Below are 17666 nucleotides of genomic sequence, written 5' to 3' on the forward strand. Positions count from 1 at the left end.
AGAAGGCGACGATGAGGGTGGTTGTTGTTGACGCTCTAGTTCGCGCTCGCCGGTAACCAGACCTGCCTTTCGGATAGCCTTCTGTAACGCCACATCGAGGCCTGCTTGAAGACCAACACCCCCATTTTACTGTATTTGTTACACGCTGATATCGGGAATAAACATTTCAGATTTACTTTGCTGTAGCAGGTAATTTGTTATGTTCATGTTCGTTCAACTGCAGTTTTGAAAGAGTACTCTGCCAGTCTGTGCTTATTCTGTACGTGTTGCTCTTTGATGTCTCATCAAAGTGAATTGTTTGGTGCCTGCAGTGTAGCACCTGGCTGCGGGGCTCGCTCCACGGCAGGACTACTCCGGCCTAGTGGCAGCGGCGGCAGCGGCATGTGGAATGGCTACAGCGGCAGTGGCAGCAATGGCCCATACGAGCCAGCAGGCCTCACTAACGGCCTAGCCATTGGAGGGGACCGGCTGGTCAGTGCCACCGAGTGCCGAGCGGCCTGCTGACATGTCAGCTAGCTATCACAACTTCCCGCGCAACCTGAGCAGCACGAGTGGAGCGGCTCGACACCACTCGCGCCAACCACCGCCGCCGTGCTGGCCTCCTGCTGAGCATCCCTCCTCGTTGGGATGGTCTTGTGGAAACGGCAACGTGGCGGCCTGGGAACACCTGACTGCCTCTAGGGGACGCCTCCTGACGACCCTGCCTGCCGCCGCAGCCGTTGCTGCTGCTGCTCAGCAGGCCGGCTGCTTCGGACCCAGACTACTACGGTGAGGACTTCTATCTGTAGTTTTAAACTTGACGCACCACCAGGTTGTGCCCATAGGGTTTCAAACAAATATTACCAACTAGAAGGAAACTCGCACTGCGATCATTCAGTTACCGACGCGGGAATGATATTGGGAATGTTTGTCGCTTCATGCATTCTTGTGACATTATACTTATTGTGCTTTATTTTTTTTAATGTCCACTCAATCGGATTATCCTGAACGCACCAAGGCAAGAAGTCTCTGTGCAACTGCGTAGTAATAGCTAATTATTGCACTTGTAATGCAATATTTGTTTGGAAATTATAACGTCTAATGTCACAGAGCCACGGAGCCAATAGGATGAAGTTTAGGTAACTTCGTGGATTACTAACCATCATTCCCATGCTTGTTGAACCATCATACTTTCAGCTCCCATAAGCAGTAGTGCCAGAGTTCGCTCTAGTAATTTTGGTAGGGAACTCTGTGATAGTCACCTCCTACCATGTTGTCATTGTCGGTAACATTTTTCGGGACAAATTTGCCAGGTTGTGGCCGAAAACGCTCAATTTTTAAGCAAAAAGTGATGATGATAACCTGTTCAGAATTTTGTCTTTTGTTGTCTACCGTTCGAATGTGAAAAGGGAAACAAAATATTTTTTAATGGGATCGTCTCTCGTGTCTTTAACCTGGAAAAACAGCTCCTACGCACCCAGATGGCTCACTAATAAGCTCTTCAGTTATGTCTTCAGAAGTTTTGCAGCACCAGCAATGAAAGTGCATAGTACATTTCCCTCGAGATAAAATGGGAGTGAGGCATAGAATTTGGCCGAAGCCCCTTGAGGAATTTTACCAGGGCAATTTTCTGGCCGTTCACACGACTAAGAAAGTCGCCAAAAGACTTCAAAAAGGCCAAGTTGGCTAAAAGCTTGCTAAATTTAGAAATTTTCTTGCTAAGTTATCAACACTGCAAATTGTACAGTACATGAGGACTTGTACTGTCGCTGACAAATGAAATGCAGAAAGTGTGAAGTGTAGAACATATCTTACAAGCATTGACTCTAGAGTATAAATTTGCACTGTTACATATCTGATCACAAGGATTTAGCTAGGTCCAGATCTAAGAGTGTAAACCAAAATCATGCCATTTTTGCACAAAGTGGGCAGAGGGGACATGAAAGGAGGAGTAAAAATACAGGAAAAGACAGGGAGGTTAGCTATTGTAAATACTGGCTGGCTACTCTGTGCTGATGAAAGGGGTGAAGGGAATAAAAGGTAATACAAGATCAAAAAAAGAGAGAGATAAAAAGGCGTGTACACAAACACTATCAATGTGCTACAACTATTTGAGTCGGTCACGCAGTCCGCATGTCCTTGAGTTCTGGAGCAATGTGTTTAAAGTAGCAGTGTTCGAATATTCGAAAAGTTTGAATGTTATTGAATATTCGAACCCACTTATAACAGTACCGGTTTTAACAATATATTGGTTATAACAATGAGAAGCTGCTGCACCGTCAGCTTTTTATGTTTTCTATGGTAAAATCACCCGCTTACTACAATGCCCCCATGCCGCATTATCCGTTATAACGATGAAGTCTGACTGCTGGGTGTCCGTGCCGAGAGGGAATGGAATCCGAACTCCTTGAAAAGATAAAAGAAAAAAAGAAATTCGAGCCGTGCTCAACGGCTTCATCCTTCTCTGCATCGCCAGCCTCGCATGTCTCTCTCCTGTCACCCTTCCACCCCTCCGAACACGAATGGGCTGCGCCCATAGCTCTACGCCGCGCCAGCCTCCAAAACAGATGGACTGCACCAACTGCGCTGGGCTGGCTGAAGCGCCGAAAATATGCGACGCAATAGAGCCTCTATCGCGTCATAGCTTCTATCGAAACAAAGTGACGGAGTTCGCAACGCCGTAGTCATCATTGAAAATCGTACTGCAATGACAGCAACGCCGGAACGCTTCGTGACTATTTGTGCCTTTAATGCCTTTATTGTTGCGTTTACTGCCGCGCATAGCACCGCGTTGGCCGCGTGCCTTTATGACTGCGTAGTCGCCATCCATGATTGTGTCGATAGCAGCCGCGATTTAGTTTGCAGCGGTTGCGGCAAACAGTAGTTTCTTTTTCACTCCGTACGCGCGTTGGCCGCGTGCCTTCATAGCTGAGTAGACGCCATCCATGATCGCATCGATAGTGGCCGCGGATTCGTCCGCAGTTGCAGCAAGAGAGAGAGAGAGAATAAACTTTAATAAAAAGAGCACGCGAGCGCAGTTGCAGCAAACAGTAGTTTCGTTTTGACTCAGTGCGTGCGTCGGCCGTGCCCCTTCAGAACTGCGAGGTCGCCGTTCATGATCGCACCGACAGCGGTCGCAGTAAACAATAGTTTCGTTTTTACTAAGTGGGCACCAAAACTGTCGAGGAGGAAGAGCACCGTCTACATCGTGATGGGTGGCGACCTGGCGAAAAAATTATCGGGTTGTGCGCACAGTAGTGAAAAGCATGTCTCAGATGAAGACGCGTGCCGCGGCCGTGCTTTGAAAGAAGTCGCGAGGCCTTCGCCGCTGCGAGCGCCAATCAGTCACGAGATGACGAGAATTGCAGCTTCCGCACTGCCTTTGTGCAACATAGAAACAGAATTCTGCTGATTCATTTAGTAAATAAAAGTGTGTTGACGTAGAAAGCATTTGTTTATTGTTTTCTTCATACCCGCGATAATTCAACATTCAATTAATTCGCTCCCGCGAAATCTGAATTAACAAGGTTTTACTACAGCAGTGCCATTCTTGAACGCCGACAGCCACTGACTTTTTACACGCGATCAGAGTGTGCAGCAAGCAGAGTTAAACAGTTAAATGAGTCAACACAATCAGCGGCAGCCAGGTGGAGGAAGGTGGTGTGGAGCCTCCCCGCCATTATAGTTTTCTCACAACAGCTCTGCCATCCCCCTTGTTTTGACTTTCTTTTTATGCAATACGGTTATAACAATGGAATTTCCCTGCCACTTGAATATTGTTATAAGTGGGTTCAACGGTATTTTTAATATTTGTATTGAATTAAAAAAATAAATATTCGAATCAAATCGAATGTATTGCTGGCTGTGTTGGAGCAAACACAGTTCTTAACATTTGTTTCTATCTAATCCAAGAATATTGGGGCGATTTTGTGCTGAATTTTGTGATGATATTGTGCTGCTAGCGGAATTTTGCCTGTTAAGCACACTTAGCTACTAAACGTCTAAACTTTGCGGGAAAGCCAGCCTCTCACTAGCAAGGGGCATGGGTTTGTGGACAGCGAGGGTGCACTTTTTTATTTTTTTTTGCAGCGCCACCCCCAATTCTGAGCTTATCACTTGACAGCAAGTGCAGTGAGTGACGACTGCACAGGGTCGAATGCCTCTGAGTTTGCGGACAGTTGAGGCAGTATAATAAGGCATAGGATACAGAGGCTCCCTCTATAACTAGCGATGAAGTTAGAAAGGCCTTGCAAAACATGACCAGGGAAAAAGCGGCTGGAGAAGATGGAATAACAGTCAATTTAATCAAAGACGGAGGAGATATCATGCTTGAAAAGCTTGTGTCCTTTTATACGCAATGCCTCACATCTTCAAGTGTACCAGAGAACTGGAAGAATGCCAACATCATATGTACTAATCCATAAGAAGGGAGCCGTTAAAGAAGTGAAAAATTATAGGCCCATTAGCTTGCTTTCAGTATTGTACAAAATATTCACCATGATAATTTCCTATAGAAGCAGGGCAACACTTGACTTCAATTAACCAAGAGAACCACCGGCTGGCTTCAGAAAGGGATATGCTATGATGGATCACATTCATGTCATCAATCAGGTAATCGAGAAATCTGCGGAGTACAATAAACCTCTCTATATGGCTTTCATAGATTATGAAAAGGCATTCGATTCAGTAGAGATACCAGCAGTCATAGAGGCTTTGCATAATCAAGCGGTACAGGAGGCATACGTGAATATCAAATCAAACATGTTTATTTTGCAGGAAGAATACAAAATTTATCTGTGGGAGGCGAAGACTAAAGGCGAGAAAGCCTGACGAGGTCTTGGCCCCCTGATCAACAACACAGTCTGCTGTCCTTAACTTGCTCTCGAGCTTCTTTGTTAAATTCCAAGTTTCTGCCCCATATGTTAGCACCAGTAGAATGCAATGATTGTACACTTTTCTTTTCAACGACAGTGGTAAGCTGTCGCTGAAATTGTCATCAGGATTTGGCAGTGCCTGCTGTATGCACTCCAACTCAATTTTATTTTTCTGTAAATTTCCTTCTCATGATCAGGGTTCTTTGTGAGTAATTGACCTAGATAAACTTACTGCTTTACAGACTGTAGAGGCTGACTGGCGATTTTGAATTCTTGTTTCCTTGCCAGGCTATTGAACATTATCTTTGTCTTCTGCATATTAATCATCAACCCCACTGTTATACTTTCTTTGTTAAGGTCCTCAATCATTTGTTGTAATTTGTCCCCATTTTTGCTGAACAGGACAATGTCATCTGCAAAACCAAAGGTTGCTGAGATATTCGCCATTGATCCTCACTCCTAAGCCTTCTTAGTCTAATAGCTTGAATACTTCTTCTAAGCATGCAGTTAACAGCATTGGAGAGATTGTGTCTCCTTGCCTGACCCCTTTCTTGATAGGTAACTTCCTGCTTTTCTTGTGGAGAACCAAGGTAGCTGTTGAATCTTTGTAAATATTTGCCAAGATATTCACGTATGCCTCCTGTACTCCTTGATTACGCAATGCCTCTATGACTGCTGGAGGGCTTGGCCCTTCGTTTAACATCGGGAAATGACAAACTAAAAATATCATTTCAGTACTTATTCAACATATGTTGTCTGTAGTTTTTTTAATGAATGACTGCAAAAAAAGAACTGGCACTCCCGCTAGGAATCTTAAGGGGATTTACTACTCAGGATTGACAGAAATGTGTCACCTTGAAGTAGCATGATCTGGAACCGCTTTGACTGGGACTGGTCATGTGACTGGGACTGGAAAGATGTTTTTTGCTGTTGGCACAGGCGCAGCGGCCCTTCCAACGAGCTACACCTGCATCTGGAGATGTGCTACGACCAGTTTCACAGCCTCGAGAAGGAGCGCAAAAAAGTGAGTAGTGAAATTACTGTACTTGGGGCTAGAATTTCCCTCCATTAAAGTGCCACAGTAGTAAAATGCAGCCGACTTCTATTTATTCTGAATTGTAGACACCACAGTTTCTATATAGCATTATCCTATGCTTGTATAAAATGTCGAGTGTCTCAATTATATATTCAGTTAGAAGTAAACCCGCTTAGTGGCTATGGTGTTGAGCTGCTGAGATCGAGGTCGCTGTTTCAATCCCAACTGCGGCAGGCCACATTTCGATGGAAGCAAAATGCTAAAACAGTTGTGTACTTAGAGTTATGGGTATGTGAAAGAACCCCGGGTGATCACAATTAATCTCGAGTCCCCCACTATGGCATGCCTCATAATCGGATTGTGGTTATGGCACGTAAGACACCAGAATGTAATTATTTTTTTAATTAGAAGCAATCAACAGTGGCTCAGCAGTGGATGTATGGACCCGTTTTGAAAAGGGGACATTTGTCTTCGTCAGGGCAACAACTGACAAAGACAAAACTCCTGCAAAAACTGATTCCCTTATTGAAATGCTTATTTAACCACTATCGATCGCTTCTAATTAAAGGCATAATTGGAGTCATTGAGATGAGGCCCATACAGAGATAATGCCTTGTTTTTTTTTTTTTTGTTTTTTTCTGGGGTAATTTTGTTGATCTTATATATGCAATCGCTACCCTGCAACTTCGTTAGAGCTTGTTATAGAGCACCTTTTGAGACACCTAACAAAGGTCATATGTCACACAACTTGCTTGCCTTTTTTGGCGCCTGACTTTGTGATCCAGACGGAAGCAGAGCTGGCCCGGCAAAATCCCGGAAAACGTGTGTCGAGTGCCAACAACATCCCCGTGCCGCGGCTGCCCCCGAATCCGTCCCGTGTGGATCGCCTGATTGTCGACCAGCTTCGAGAACATGCTAAGGTGAGCAGGACCTTGCCGTGCACTTCTCGCAACAGCCATTTTTAACCTAAAGGGTCCCTGAACCACTTTTTATGAAAAGTCGAGAAATGCATTTGAAGTTAAAATAGACTATTTCAGAAATACTTTGCCACAACAAGTACTTTAATGCTTTCAGCAGAAGCAGAGTTATTGGCATTCAAAGGTCACCTATGATCTCCTTCACAGTGCTCCTGCGCCTTCTTCAATGCCTTGCACTGCAAAAGCTACAGCAGATCGAGGCATGCCCACAACGCTTCGCCTACTAAACTTCACGGTGGCACGCCGTTCAAATTTGATTTTGGATATTCACGTAGACACCACTGGTACCGATCTTGGCGCTTATGGCGCGCTAAACACGATTGTCCTCAGCGAGCCGCAGTGCGCTCAATGAGCATACTCGTCGTGGCCGAAATATCTACACTACGTAGAAGACCACAGCTACATGCAACTGCAGCGTGCGCTTTGTGCACGACAGGGCTAGAGTGCATGCTCGCGCTCATATGCTCCTGTCTTGCTGTGCTACGTGGTGCGAACCAGCTTTGTCCTGAACCAGCTTGAGCGATAGATAGTAGCCACTTCCAACTTGTGCATCTTGAAAAGCATCAATAGCTCAATATGAAACGAAGTCTGCCAAGGCGACTAGCCAGGAGCGGTCAGGAGTGAGCACGCACTGGCAAGCATGCGTGTGGTCTGACCTTTAAGTTTCGCATGGTTCGAGACTAGTTGAGTGCTCAGAACTAACCGAAATTAGCAAGACAGTTTACTTCCTACGCTGGTGGCCACGGCCGTAGCGTGAGCAGATGATACTCGGCTTCTTTTGGAAATACGTAATTTTCATCGAAATTTGAAAGCAAATTTTTGCTTACTTCAGCTTGTTTATTAAATTGCATCAATAAATATAGGCAGGAACAGTAGGAAGAAGCGCGTTGATCCAAACACCCTTCTTGATTGGTGTCAGCTATTGGCCAATAGCAGCTGCACATGGGAATATGCTATATGACGAAATGTAGTGCCTGAAAACAGTGAAGAGTAGGCTTCTGTTGAAAAGATAGTGTTTGAGGAAAAGGTGACTTTGCACTCCGCTTGCGAGCTCCATGCGCTGCGCATGATTGCAATATTTGGTTGGGATGTTCACAGCAGCGTATGCTACCTGTGGACTGTGTTTTTTCACCACGCTCAAGGGGTAGTTCAGGACCCTTTTAAGCTGCTGAATAGAATTCTCGTAAGAAAAACATGTCACCACTGAATGGAGCACAGTCGAACAACGTTACAACAAAATCGCAAGCAAATTTGGCAAACCAAACAAATATTCACACATTGTTCTTCATATCAGAAAATTCTGTTTAACTGTGTTCATCTTAAAGGCCAACTGCAAAAAAATTTTGGGTTATGTAAGAAATCCCAGTTTCAGATTATGTAGGTATAGAGCAGAGCCTCCTTGCAAAAGCTTACGTTTAAAACACAAGTGAATGTGCCGCAAAAGGCTTTAAAAGATAGACGTTTTTGATGCCGAAACCGAACAAAAAAAAGAAAAAAGCCACCTTTACCGCTCGCTGAAAGTGGCACATTACTTGAAATACGGGACTCCTCGGCATGACCTTTGAGGTTAGGACACCGCCCATGATTGCTTGCAGCGCGCAGAGAAATCTTGGAGATGATTTGCTTACCACAAGGTGCACATGGTCTGCTTAGGTGCTGCTAATAGGCTGCTAATAAGAAAATTAAATTTGTATTTAAACTTGGAGTGTAAGTAGCGCTTTGTGTGTCCTGTACCTCCTTTATATGTCCTTGTCTGCTAATGTGAAAACCATTTCGCAATGCCTTACCAACTCACACAAATCAACACATTGACTGGTTAAACTGCTAGCTCTGCCAAGATTGCTTCTGTAGTACTATATACTGCTCATCTATTACCAATTTAGGCAAAGTGAATTTTCGTAGCGGTTAGCCTTTGTTACTAGTCTATTGCATATACAGTTCATGCAAGCTGTTACATTACCTGACACAAGCAAGTCTCATGTGGTAGAGGACGCTCTTCCATATCGCACATGCAGGTGCTGACACTGGTGGCCAAGATGGAGCAGTTGCGAGGTGCAGAAGTGCACCCTGATGTGCATGTCAGCATGGAGCAATGGCTAGAGGCTCTACGAGGTGTGCAGACCTGTAGGCGTGAAGAGATGTTGCATCAGGCGCACCGACACCACCGCCACCTGCTCAACCCGCCTACCCGCTTCCAAGAAGAGGCTGGTGAGTCTGCACCGTAGCAGTTCAATTTGATTGTAGGTAGGCCTGACGGAAAAGTTTTTTGAGCATGTGATTTATGAAAAGAGCCAAATGATGACACTTATCGTTGTGATAACAATTGTACGGACACTTTCGTGCTGTCACGGTATGAATGGCGCATGCGTGGCATGTGCATGACGGGTTAGAATTGTCTCAGGAGACTTGAAATACGTACAGTGTGCTTGGCTGCAAAAATGACAAAGCCTAACGGGTGCACCGTCACGCTCCACTCAACTGGCTTTGTAGCAGAGCCAGGGCAGCATTCTGCCTTCCACTGCTGGCTTGAGCATTGCGCAGACAAGCACTGGCATTCCTGCTGAGCGGCTGTGTGGCAGCAGTGGTAGCCTTGTGTGCTATGACCACGAAGCGATCAAGCTGGCACTGAGACTCTCCGTCTTAGATGGCAAACAGTTCCTCATGGACATGGGATGCCACAACACTGTCACCAAAGTCATTGTCATCTACTGCAATATTCAGGAGCTATGCCTGCAACAAACAGAACAACATCGCAACATCTTATGTATTGAACGGCTGCAATCATTTGCAATGGCCCCTACAGATACACTGTCACCCTCTCCGCAAGCTACCGTATTTTCGCACGTATAGCCCACACCAAAAAGTCAAAAAAGTTAGTGGTAAAGTTGGGGTGCAGGTTATATGCGAATTTTACTTGGAGGTGTGGCTTCACGGCACCGTGGTGCGCACTGCCGTGTAGCCACACCTTGAGGCAAAGTTCTCTGCCATTTAGTTTCGTTATCTCTTGAGGAATCCTACCCTCTCCCCACCACTGCGTGTTGAAGATCCCTTCTCCCCTCCATCATGGTCGTCCATTTCCCTCCTTTTTACAGATCGGCATTTTGCGTATAGCGAATAACGCACGCGGCGCCGGCGAACTCGTACGTCACCCATTCCCGCGGCGCTCCCTCGGTTGACGCGAAGCGCTTTGCGATACGGCTGATAGCCAAATCACCGTTGCCCATGCGAGTGCTGCTCCGTCCACACTATCATCCTCTGTCGCATGAATGCTAGCTGCGCCTGCGAAGTGATCCGATTTGCGGCAGATGTCACGTGACTGATTTGTTCGCGATGGCGTCCGTCGTGTAAATCTAGCTTTATCAGCATTGCCGAAGGGAGGGGGAAAAAGCCGCTGGCCGATAATACGATGATGTGGACGAGTCATGTATCCGTGAATGGACTGTTTTTGCAAAGATTTGAGCGTTGTTGCATGCAGTTATTACCGCAGGTTATACGCGCGGATATTTTTTTTTTTTTCTTTCCCGGCTGTCGTAATTGGGGGTGCGGGTTATACGCGGTGGCGGGTTATATGCGGAAAAATACGGTATATCCCTACTACAGACAGCACTTCTTTCATGACATATGAGCCCGGAAAATAAGAATGAACGTTGGCAAGAAGCTTAATTAGCATACTGCACCAGGCACACCGCTTATAACCCCCATGGCACATACAGTATACTTCTGTTAATTCAACTCCGGATAATTGTGATTGTTCGGTTAGTTTGTCCTCAGCCAAAAGTCCTGGCTGGTGCCCATACATTTCTATGGGCCCCTACTTTTGTTATTTCAATCTTAAGATTACCCTTCGCCAGTTAATTCGAACTTGAACAGCCAGCACAGCACGTGCCCTGACCCCTATGGTGACCCTAATAGCGACCTCTTTAGTGGCAGTATCTGTCTGGGTGGAGCTCAAGAGACAATGCATTGTACACACGTCATCTTCCGTCGAAAATTCCTATTTTCGGCCTGCCCTAGAAAGATTTTCGAGCAATAACTGTAGCTCACAATGTCTGGGTACAGTACTTACCTGATCCTAACGCTTTTTTTTTTTTTTTAGGAGAATTGGGCCAAAATTTGCCGGCGGGTGCAATCGAATACGAAAACAAAACCGCCTTCACAGTGTTCGCTTGCTTTTCTGCTTAACACGAATATATTGCGGCGAAGCTGACTTTATAAACCGTGCGGAAAAGCTGACTTTACAAAACCAGCCGCCATTATGCAACACATATTATGCCATTGCCCATTTTTCTTGTTAAAAAATCAGGTGCATGTCAGATTTCTACTTTGTTTACGAGCTTTAGTGTCCTTTCTACACTAGTTTTCTACTTTGGACACATTTCTACTTCAAGCTGGTTGAGGAATGGCTGAGAGTTGAAATGTTTGACTGGCACACTGTGAGTCTGGAGATCAACTCCTTGCTGAGCACTGTGGCTTTCTTTCTTTCTTTCTTTCTTTTTTTTTTCGTTACTTCTGTATATTCTCGCAAAGCACTTTATGATTCCTGCAAAGCTCATTGGCAGACATCAAATGACTAGGTGTGTTTGCCTTAACAGCTATCACAGTAATAATTCTATAGTAGTTGGAAGTCAGCGTTTTGTGCATGTCCATCTTTGTCTCAAGTTGCACTGTTCAATGCTAAAGTTCACTGAACCTTTTTTTTTTTTTTTTCTGAGTCTCACATGTCAATCTCAAAATTTGCTGCTTTGACTGGACGCAGATGTGCTTGCCCTGGCACACAGCATCCGACAACTGAGCCAAGCATCGCGGCGTGCCCGCACAGCCCTGTGGTGCGCCCTTATCACTACGCTGCTCGTTCCCCCAAATTCAACACCACTGCCTGCGACCGTTCCTTCCTCTTCCACCTAGTCGGCTTGCCTACTTCGTCTTTTCTCCTTTCATCATGTGGAAAAGGCCGCGGTTGATGCTGTTGCGGTTATGTCGGGTGTTGTTCGTCAAGATGTAGCCGGTTTTCTTGTGGTTTTCTGGGGGAAGTATGCGCCATGGTTAGAGTGAGTGGAAGAAAAATTGGAACCAACCTGGCAGGCTTGTTTGCAAGCTAACCAAAGGTTGGATGCAACTGAGCCTGAAGGCAAATGTTGGCATGATCAGGAGAAGCATACGCTTAAGGCAAAAAGGAGTGCTTGTTTCTGTACATTACGGCTCACTCGTGCATGCCTACAAGCCAAAATGAAGTCTTCCTAAAGGCATGTAATGGCAATACAAAATAATTATAAAAAAAATAATACAGAAAACAAACTATTTGGCACGTTCAGTTCTAAACACGCTAGCAGTGTGTTGCTGCAAAGACCATTAAGATAACTTTGTTTCCCGATTCTGTACTTCTTAGAAATTTACGCTGCTCTTTGTTAAACATGACACATTTTTAGGCACTTGTTATTGTTTGAACGTTGGCAAAATTTAAGAGTGGAAGCTGACCAAGTTGCCAAGAAAGCAAAGGAATGTAAAGCACTAAGGGTGAGCAGACTTAGCTCGGTTGACTGCTTTGCGAGACTTTTCCTGTGCTCACCCTTTGTTCTCTGCCAACACTGAGCGATGCTGTTGCCACTATTGGCTGTAGCAGTCGAAAATTGATGTAAATTTCTTCTGGATGGGAAAGAGCAATGCTGGTTTAAGTGAAAGTAGAGAGGTGCTGGCTACTTTTGAAACACCTGATGCCAGTTAGCGAGCTCAGTAGTGCATTTAGTGTGATGTGGTGCAGCTTGTTTTGCTGACAAAATGAATTCTTCCACTGACTCATGCAGCTGCTGCTTTCCCCCATCAAGTTGTCTGCTCAGTGCCTACAAGATGCCTGTCGTTGATTTCCAGCACTAATATCCCTGCTGCCAAAAGTAAAAAAGGTTAAAGGAAGTTTAGTTTCCTTTCAGTACAACTATTTTTCTTCACTTCTGCCACCGTGATAATTACTCGACTTGTGTTTGTCGGTCAAAGAGTGTTTGGACAGCTGTGGCTAACACTTTGTCACTCTTTCAAAGCACTTCGTGTCACCATTTTTTTATCTCTGTACAAAGTGCGCTGTCAAATTGTCCTGAATTCGTGGCTGCTGGCTTCCAAAGGCATTTGTGAGCCAGTTTCAAGTTGAGCAAAAAAAAAAATTCTCACCCTACTTAGGTGGGCAAAAGCGTTCACAGTTTCTCTTGAAGTGCAGTACACCTGGGCATCTTGTAGGCATTTGAGCAGGAAGCATTTTATTGACTGTGCCTCTCTATGTGAGCACGTTTGTATGTGTGCTTGTGGGACTGTTGTGTGGTTGCGCGTGAGCGCTCTGCTAGGGGCCCAATGTTTGAAGTTTACCTTTTGTTGTTACTTTTTTTGACACAAGCAGAGGCAGGCTGTTCAGTCTGCCGAAACGCTTACGAAGACAGAGCACTCTGTGCGGCCCTTGTTTGTGACAGCAACCACATTACTGGTTGAGCTACCTTGTTTTTGACTGCATTGGGAAGCCAGCTGCTAAGTTACTGTGAACAACAGCGAATGGCAGGCTACTTTTTGCTACTTAAGATATTGTTTCCTTTTTTGTTTGTTTGTTTGGTGCAGTGCAACATTTTGCATGCTTGGCTTGTTTGAGGGTGTGTTTTGGGAACCATAGGGATTTCTCGTCTTCCTTCTTTTTTACTTTTATGACAGAAACTGGAAAATGAAATTTAAGCACAGTGCTTTTAACTTTTGCATGCCGTGCGGACGGTGGAAATTAATTTAGCTGTGGAATCTTCACTCTGTGAGCCTGAGAGTGAGTTGATTGCCAGAAGAATGATTGCGCGACCAGTGCATCGCATTGGGTTCTCTGCGAAGCCTCTATTTTTGAGTGGTTGATGGGACTCTGGTTGTGAATGTAGCAGCCCTGCCGGTTGCTCCTTTGACCCACACCCAATGGCGGCACTGTTTTAATGTCAGCTTGTAAGCAGCACTCAGTGCAGCGGGCTAGCTGTAGCAGATGCTCAACATAAGTCGGAATCTTTCAGCTTGGTTCGAGCAGCAGAAGTTTCCTAATGTCAGGGCACTATTTCTCTTCGGTGGCTGTCAGGGCTTTGGTGACTCAGTTTTGCAAACCTTTCTAGTTATTGGAAATTTCTGCTGTATTATCAGTGGTCTTCAATCTGTACAGTTGAGAATATGGGCTGAACCTTCAAGCTTGTGAGCATGGTTTCATTAGCACTGGGACTATGTTCAAAGAGAATTTCCTGCCGACAGCAGCACGGAGTAAAAGTAACGATTCATTAACATTCAAGTTTGATTCATGGCATAAATTTTTGTGGCCAACTGCCAGCATGCGCTTAGTTGAAATCCTCAAGGAAAATAATTAGCTGAGCTTTTTAATTTTTAACAATAGTCCTGCAATGTCTACACTGAAGATGCAACTTGGCATTCCAGCTACAAGCAGCTGCTGCATTTAAGCTGACCCAAAACAGTAGCCAACTGAACGATACTCATGTTGACAAATTTTGGGTAGACCGGCACGGTGTCGTAGCTTTTTTGTTCCGTGTCAAGCCTACATGTGTTAGCACATTGGTAGTCCTCACTAGACGCATTCTAGTCAACTCCACGAGGAGCTTCCCTCTTTTAATATGCCAACTGTACACATTGCTGCTCCTTGTTGTCACCTTGTGCATCTGTCTGTTAGGCCGTAGGTCATCAGGCCTAGTGGCTTTGCCTGTTGAAGTTTTTTTGGTGTTTGCCTAATGATATCCTGAAGCTGTTTAGCTTCGTGTTGTTTGTTTGCCTTCCTGGTGGTTGTGTACTTTGCGCCCTACAGCTCGGGCCTAGATTTTTTAGTATTTCTCTTCCTGTTATTGTAGCACGAGTTTTGTGTCCACACCACGTATATTCCAAACATTTGCCTCTGCATATTTCCACGGGGATGCCTGGGGTACCTAATTGCTCTCTCTCTCTCTCTCTCTTTTTTTTTTTTTTGGTCCCTGGTTCGGGGTTGCGCTGTTCAAGGAGGCGCAGTCACTAACCAGTCAACGAAGTGGCACTTTGCCGCAAGAAACTTAGCTTGAATTTAGAACAAGAAATATATGACGAAAGCATCTATACTAGATGCTGATACTCAGTCTGCTGCTTAAAGTAATGTGGCAAACTTGTTTTTGATTATTTGTTTGTCTGTTTGCTAGTTTGTTTGTTTGTTTTTTCGCAGATTTTGGGTTTGACTAGTCTTATTTGTTGGGCAATCTTTTTTTGACTTCATCACATGTGATGCAAAGTAATTTTGCTGGTTGTTTCCCTGTTTTGTAATATTTAACTGTTATGTCCTGACATCAATGCCCTTGAGCTTGGATGAGACACGGAGACTTTCTTTTTTTTTTTTTTTTGGTACTGAGTAATGAAAACAAAAGATGCTGTCAACAGCATATTAGCTTTGTGTGTGTTTCACTAGTTTGTTTGCGTTTTTTTTTTTTTTTCAGTATATTTTGGGTTTGAGTAGTCTTATTTGTTGAGCACTTCTTTTTTGACTTCATCACATGCAATGCAAAATAATTTCGGTGGCTGTTTCCTGTTTTGAAATATGTAACTGTTTATGTGCAGAAATCAATGCCCTTAAGCTTGGTTGAGACACTGAGACTTTCTTTGACATTTGGTACTGAGTAATGAAATACAAAAGATGCTGTCAACAGCATATTAGCTTTGGGTGTGCCTTTTAGCTTTTAATTCCTTACAGCTTGCGCCACAAGCAACAGGGATTGACCTTTGAAAAGCCTCGTTATCTGCTTCAAAATGTGGCCGAAATGGTTTCGTAGTCTTATAGGGCCGGAGATATTTTGCACGAAAGCTTAGATTTTCTTATCAGTGTCCTAGTGCCACATTGCGGCCCAATCTCAACAAATGCAGAGCACAGAGCCTTGGCTGTACGTATAAGTGAGGTTTTCATAGTGCAGAAATCAGTCTGCCAAGTATTCTAGTTAGAACTAGTCAGAGCAATAGAGGGATGTGGGAAGTTGTTCATTCTGCAAGGTCACATAGATGCAAGAAGTACACCTAGCTGTTGTGATAAATGTCTCTGGGTGTGCATGTTTTCCGCAAGCTTGTCGCCGTTATTGTTCCTATTCACTTTTACTTATTTTTTTTCACTCTAGATGCGTGCAATAAGCTGTGTAAGTGTCGTCTGTAGAAGCTTGGTTGGTGTTAAGTGCAGGTTGTTGTTGTCTTCTACCGCTGTCCAAAGGTGCTGGTATGCGTCTGCTAGATGGATGGCGCACACATCAAATGGCATTTAGCGCAAACCGTGTGAGGATCACTTTTTCTATGGTGAACCATTTGCCGTAATAATATTGCTTCACTGTTTGTAACTGTGTTGGACAATGATGGGTATAATGCATGTTTCACTTCAGGAGACAAACTGATATTGGAATGGCAGGCTGGTTCATTTTTCATGCAGTGCAGTTCCATGCAGGTGATCCGTGCATTTCCACTTTAAATTCTGAAATGTATTGCCTGGTTTTGCAGACGTGACTATCAAGTAAAGAATGGCAAAACAGGAAAGTAATGAAATCCCACGCTCTTAATATATAAATGTTCATACTATCGGTACCATAAATTTGGAGCATATATACACAACAGGCATCAAAATGAGCACACTTGTCTCCAGTTCTAGCAGAATATAAAAATTGTATTCTATGTACCGCGGAACACTGCCAGGGCATCAAAACAGCATAGGCAGCGCCTATCGGGAGAGTTGAAGCATGGGCAGCAATCTTCTTTCTGCATTTCAAGGGAAACAAGTCCAAAGGGACTCATGCCTAGCTGCTGGTGGGTTAGAGTGACCATAGCCATACACCATCGCCAGCTCAGCATGAATCTCTTTGGACTTGTGTCCCTTGAAATGCAGAAAGAGGATCACTGCCCATGCTTCAGCAAACACTCCCAATGGACACAGCCTATATTTTTGTCAACTGTGGATACATAGAAGACAATTTTTATATTCCGCTAAAACCAGACAGACATACGCTCATTTTGATGGCTATCATGTACGCGTGCTCCAAATTTATGGTACCGATAGTACGGACTTAAAGAAAGCCCCTCATAGTAGGCAAGATGGCCTACAAAATGTTTTGGCCACCTGTATGATCCACAGTTCAAGTGCCACATCTTAAGTTGATGGTTGTTATGCATTGATACTCACTGGCATATGCCAGTCCTTTTCGCATTTCGTTGATGAGCATGAAATAGAGGTCTCTTAGGATGTCGTGTTTCTGTCATTGGAGTTGTATGTTGAAAGGCACTAGCACTTGCTAAACAGAAATACATTTGAAGCGCTGTCACAGAAACCTTGTGAGGGACCTTTTTTAAGGATGGCCATCCATTTCCCACCAACAGCAACACTGGGAAAAAGCTTAAGCATTTGAACTCATTTTGTAACAGCCTCTCTTGGCCGTGCTTTCCACTCTTGAGAGATGTCATGTCATACCCCACCACTTTTCTTCTTTCTTCTTTCTTTCTTTCTTTCTTTCTTTCTTTCTTTCTTTCTTTCTTTCTTTCTTTGCAGAGTTATCACATTTGTGGGTTGTGTTGGTTTACTGACGTGGGGCTTTATTGCAGCTTCCTTCCATGTATTTTTTGCAACTCTTAAATCCTTTACATCTACTTCGGCGAGCTGTGTTCTGGACTCTCGAATGTCTGTGCTTATTTTTGTAACTACAAAGGGTTAAACGACTATGCTTGCTTCTGAAGAGCTAATCTTCTTTTCTACTCACACTCACCAAGTAGTGTTAGACTCCCGTTTGCACCTCTTGCACAAAACTGCTG

General features: G+C 44.4%; 2 protein-coding genes across 2 annotated transcripts in view; both read left to right on the forward strand.

Annotated features, from left to right (window-relative positions):
• The window catches only part of LOC119455596 (uncharacterized), a 32546-nt gene extending 32042 nt beyond the window's left edge, over positions 1-504 (forward strand). The window contains exon 9 of the mRNA XM_037717007.2: positions 312-504. Coding sequence (XP_037572935.2) covers positions 312-504 — 193 coding nt within the window. The remainder of the gene's footprint in view (positions 1-311) is intronic.
• A 1-nt stretch (position 505) lies between these two features.
• On the forward strand, positions 506-16030 carry LOC125946261 (meiosis-specific coiled-coil domain-containing protein MEIOC-like). Its single transcript, XM_049668899.1, has 5 exons — positions 506-768; positions 5793-5877; positions 6675-6809; positions 8882-9074; positions 11623-16030. The coding sequence occupies exons 1-5, from the start codon at positions 506-508 to the stop codon at positions 11769-11771; spliced, it is 825 nt and encodes a 274-aa protein (XP_049524856.1). The 3' UTR covers positions 11772-16030.
• Positions 16031-17666: the final 1636 nt, after the last annotated feature.

The sequence above is a fragment of the Dermacentor silvarum genome, chromosome 6 (assembly GCF_013339745.2).
Source record: "Dermacentor silvarum isolate Dsil-2018 chromosome 6, BIME_Dsil_1.4, whole genome shotgun sequence".
Classification (NCBI taxonomy): Eukaryota; Metazoa; Arthropoda; class Arachnida; order Ixodida; family Ixodidae; genus Dermacentor; species Dermacentor silvarum.

Excerpts from the sequence above, each read along its gene's own strand:
- LOC125946261 (XM_049668899.1), top strand. The coding sequence starts at position 506 with ATGTCAGCTAGCTATCACAACTTCCCGCGCAACCTGAGCAGCACGAGT. Across the intron at positions 6,810-8,881 it reads AGCTTCGAGAACATGCTAAG|GTGCTGACACTGGTGGCCAA; the intron begins GTGAGCAGGACC and ends TCGCACATGCAG. Across the intron at positions 9,075-11,622 it reads CCGCTTCCAAGAAGAGGCTG|ATGTGCTTGCCCTGGCACAC; the intron begins GTGAGTCTGCAC and ends GACTGGACGCAG.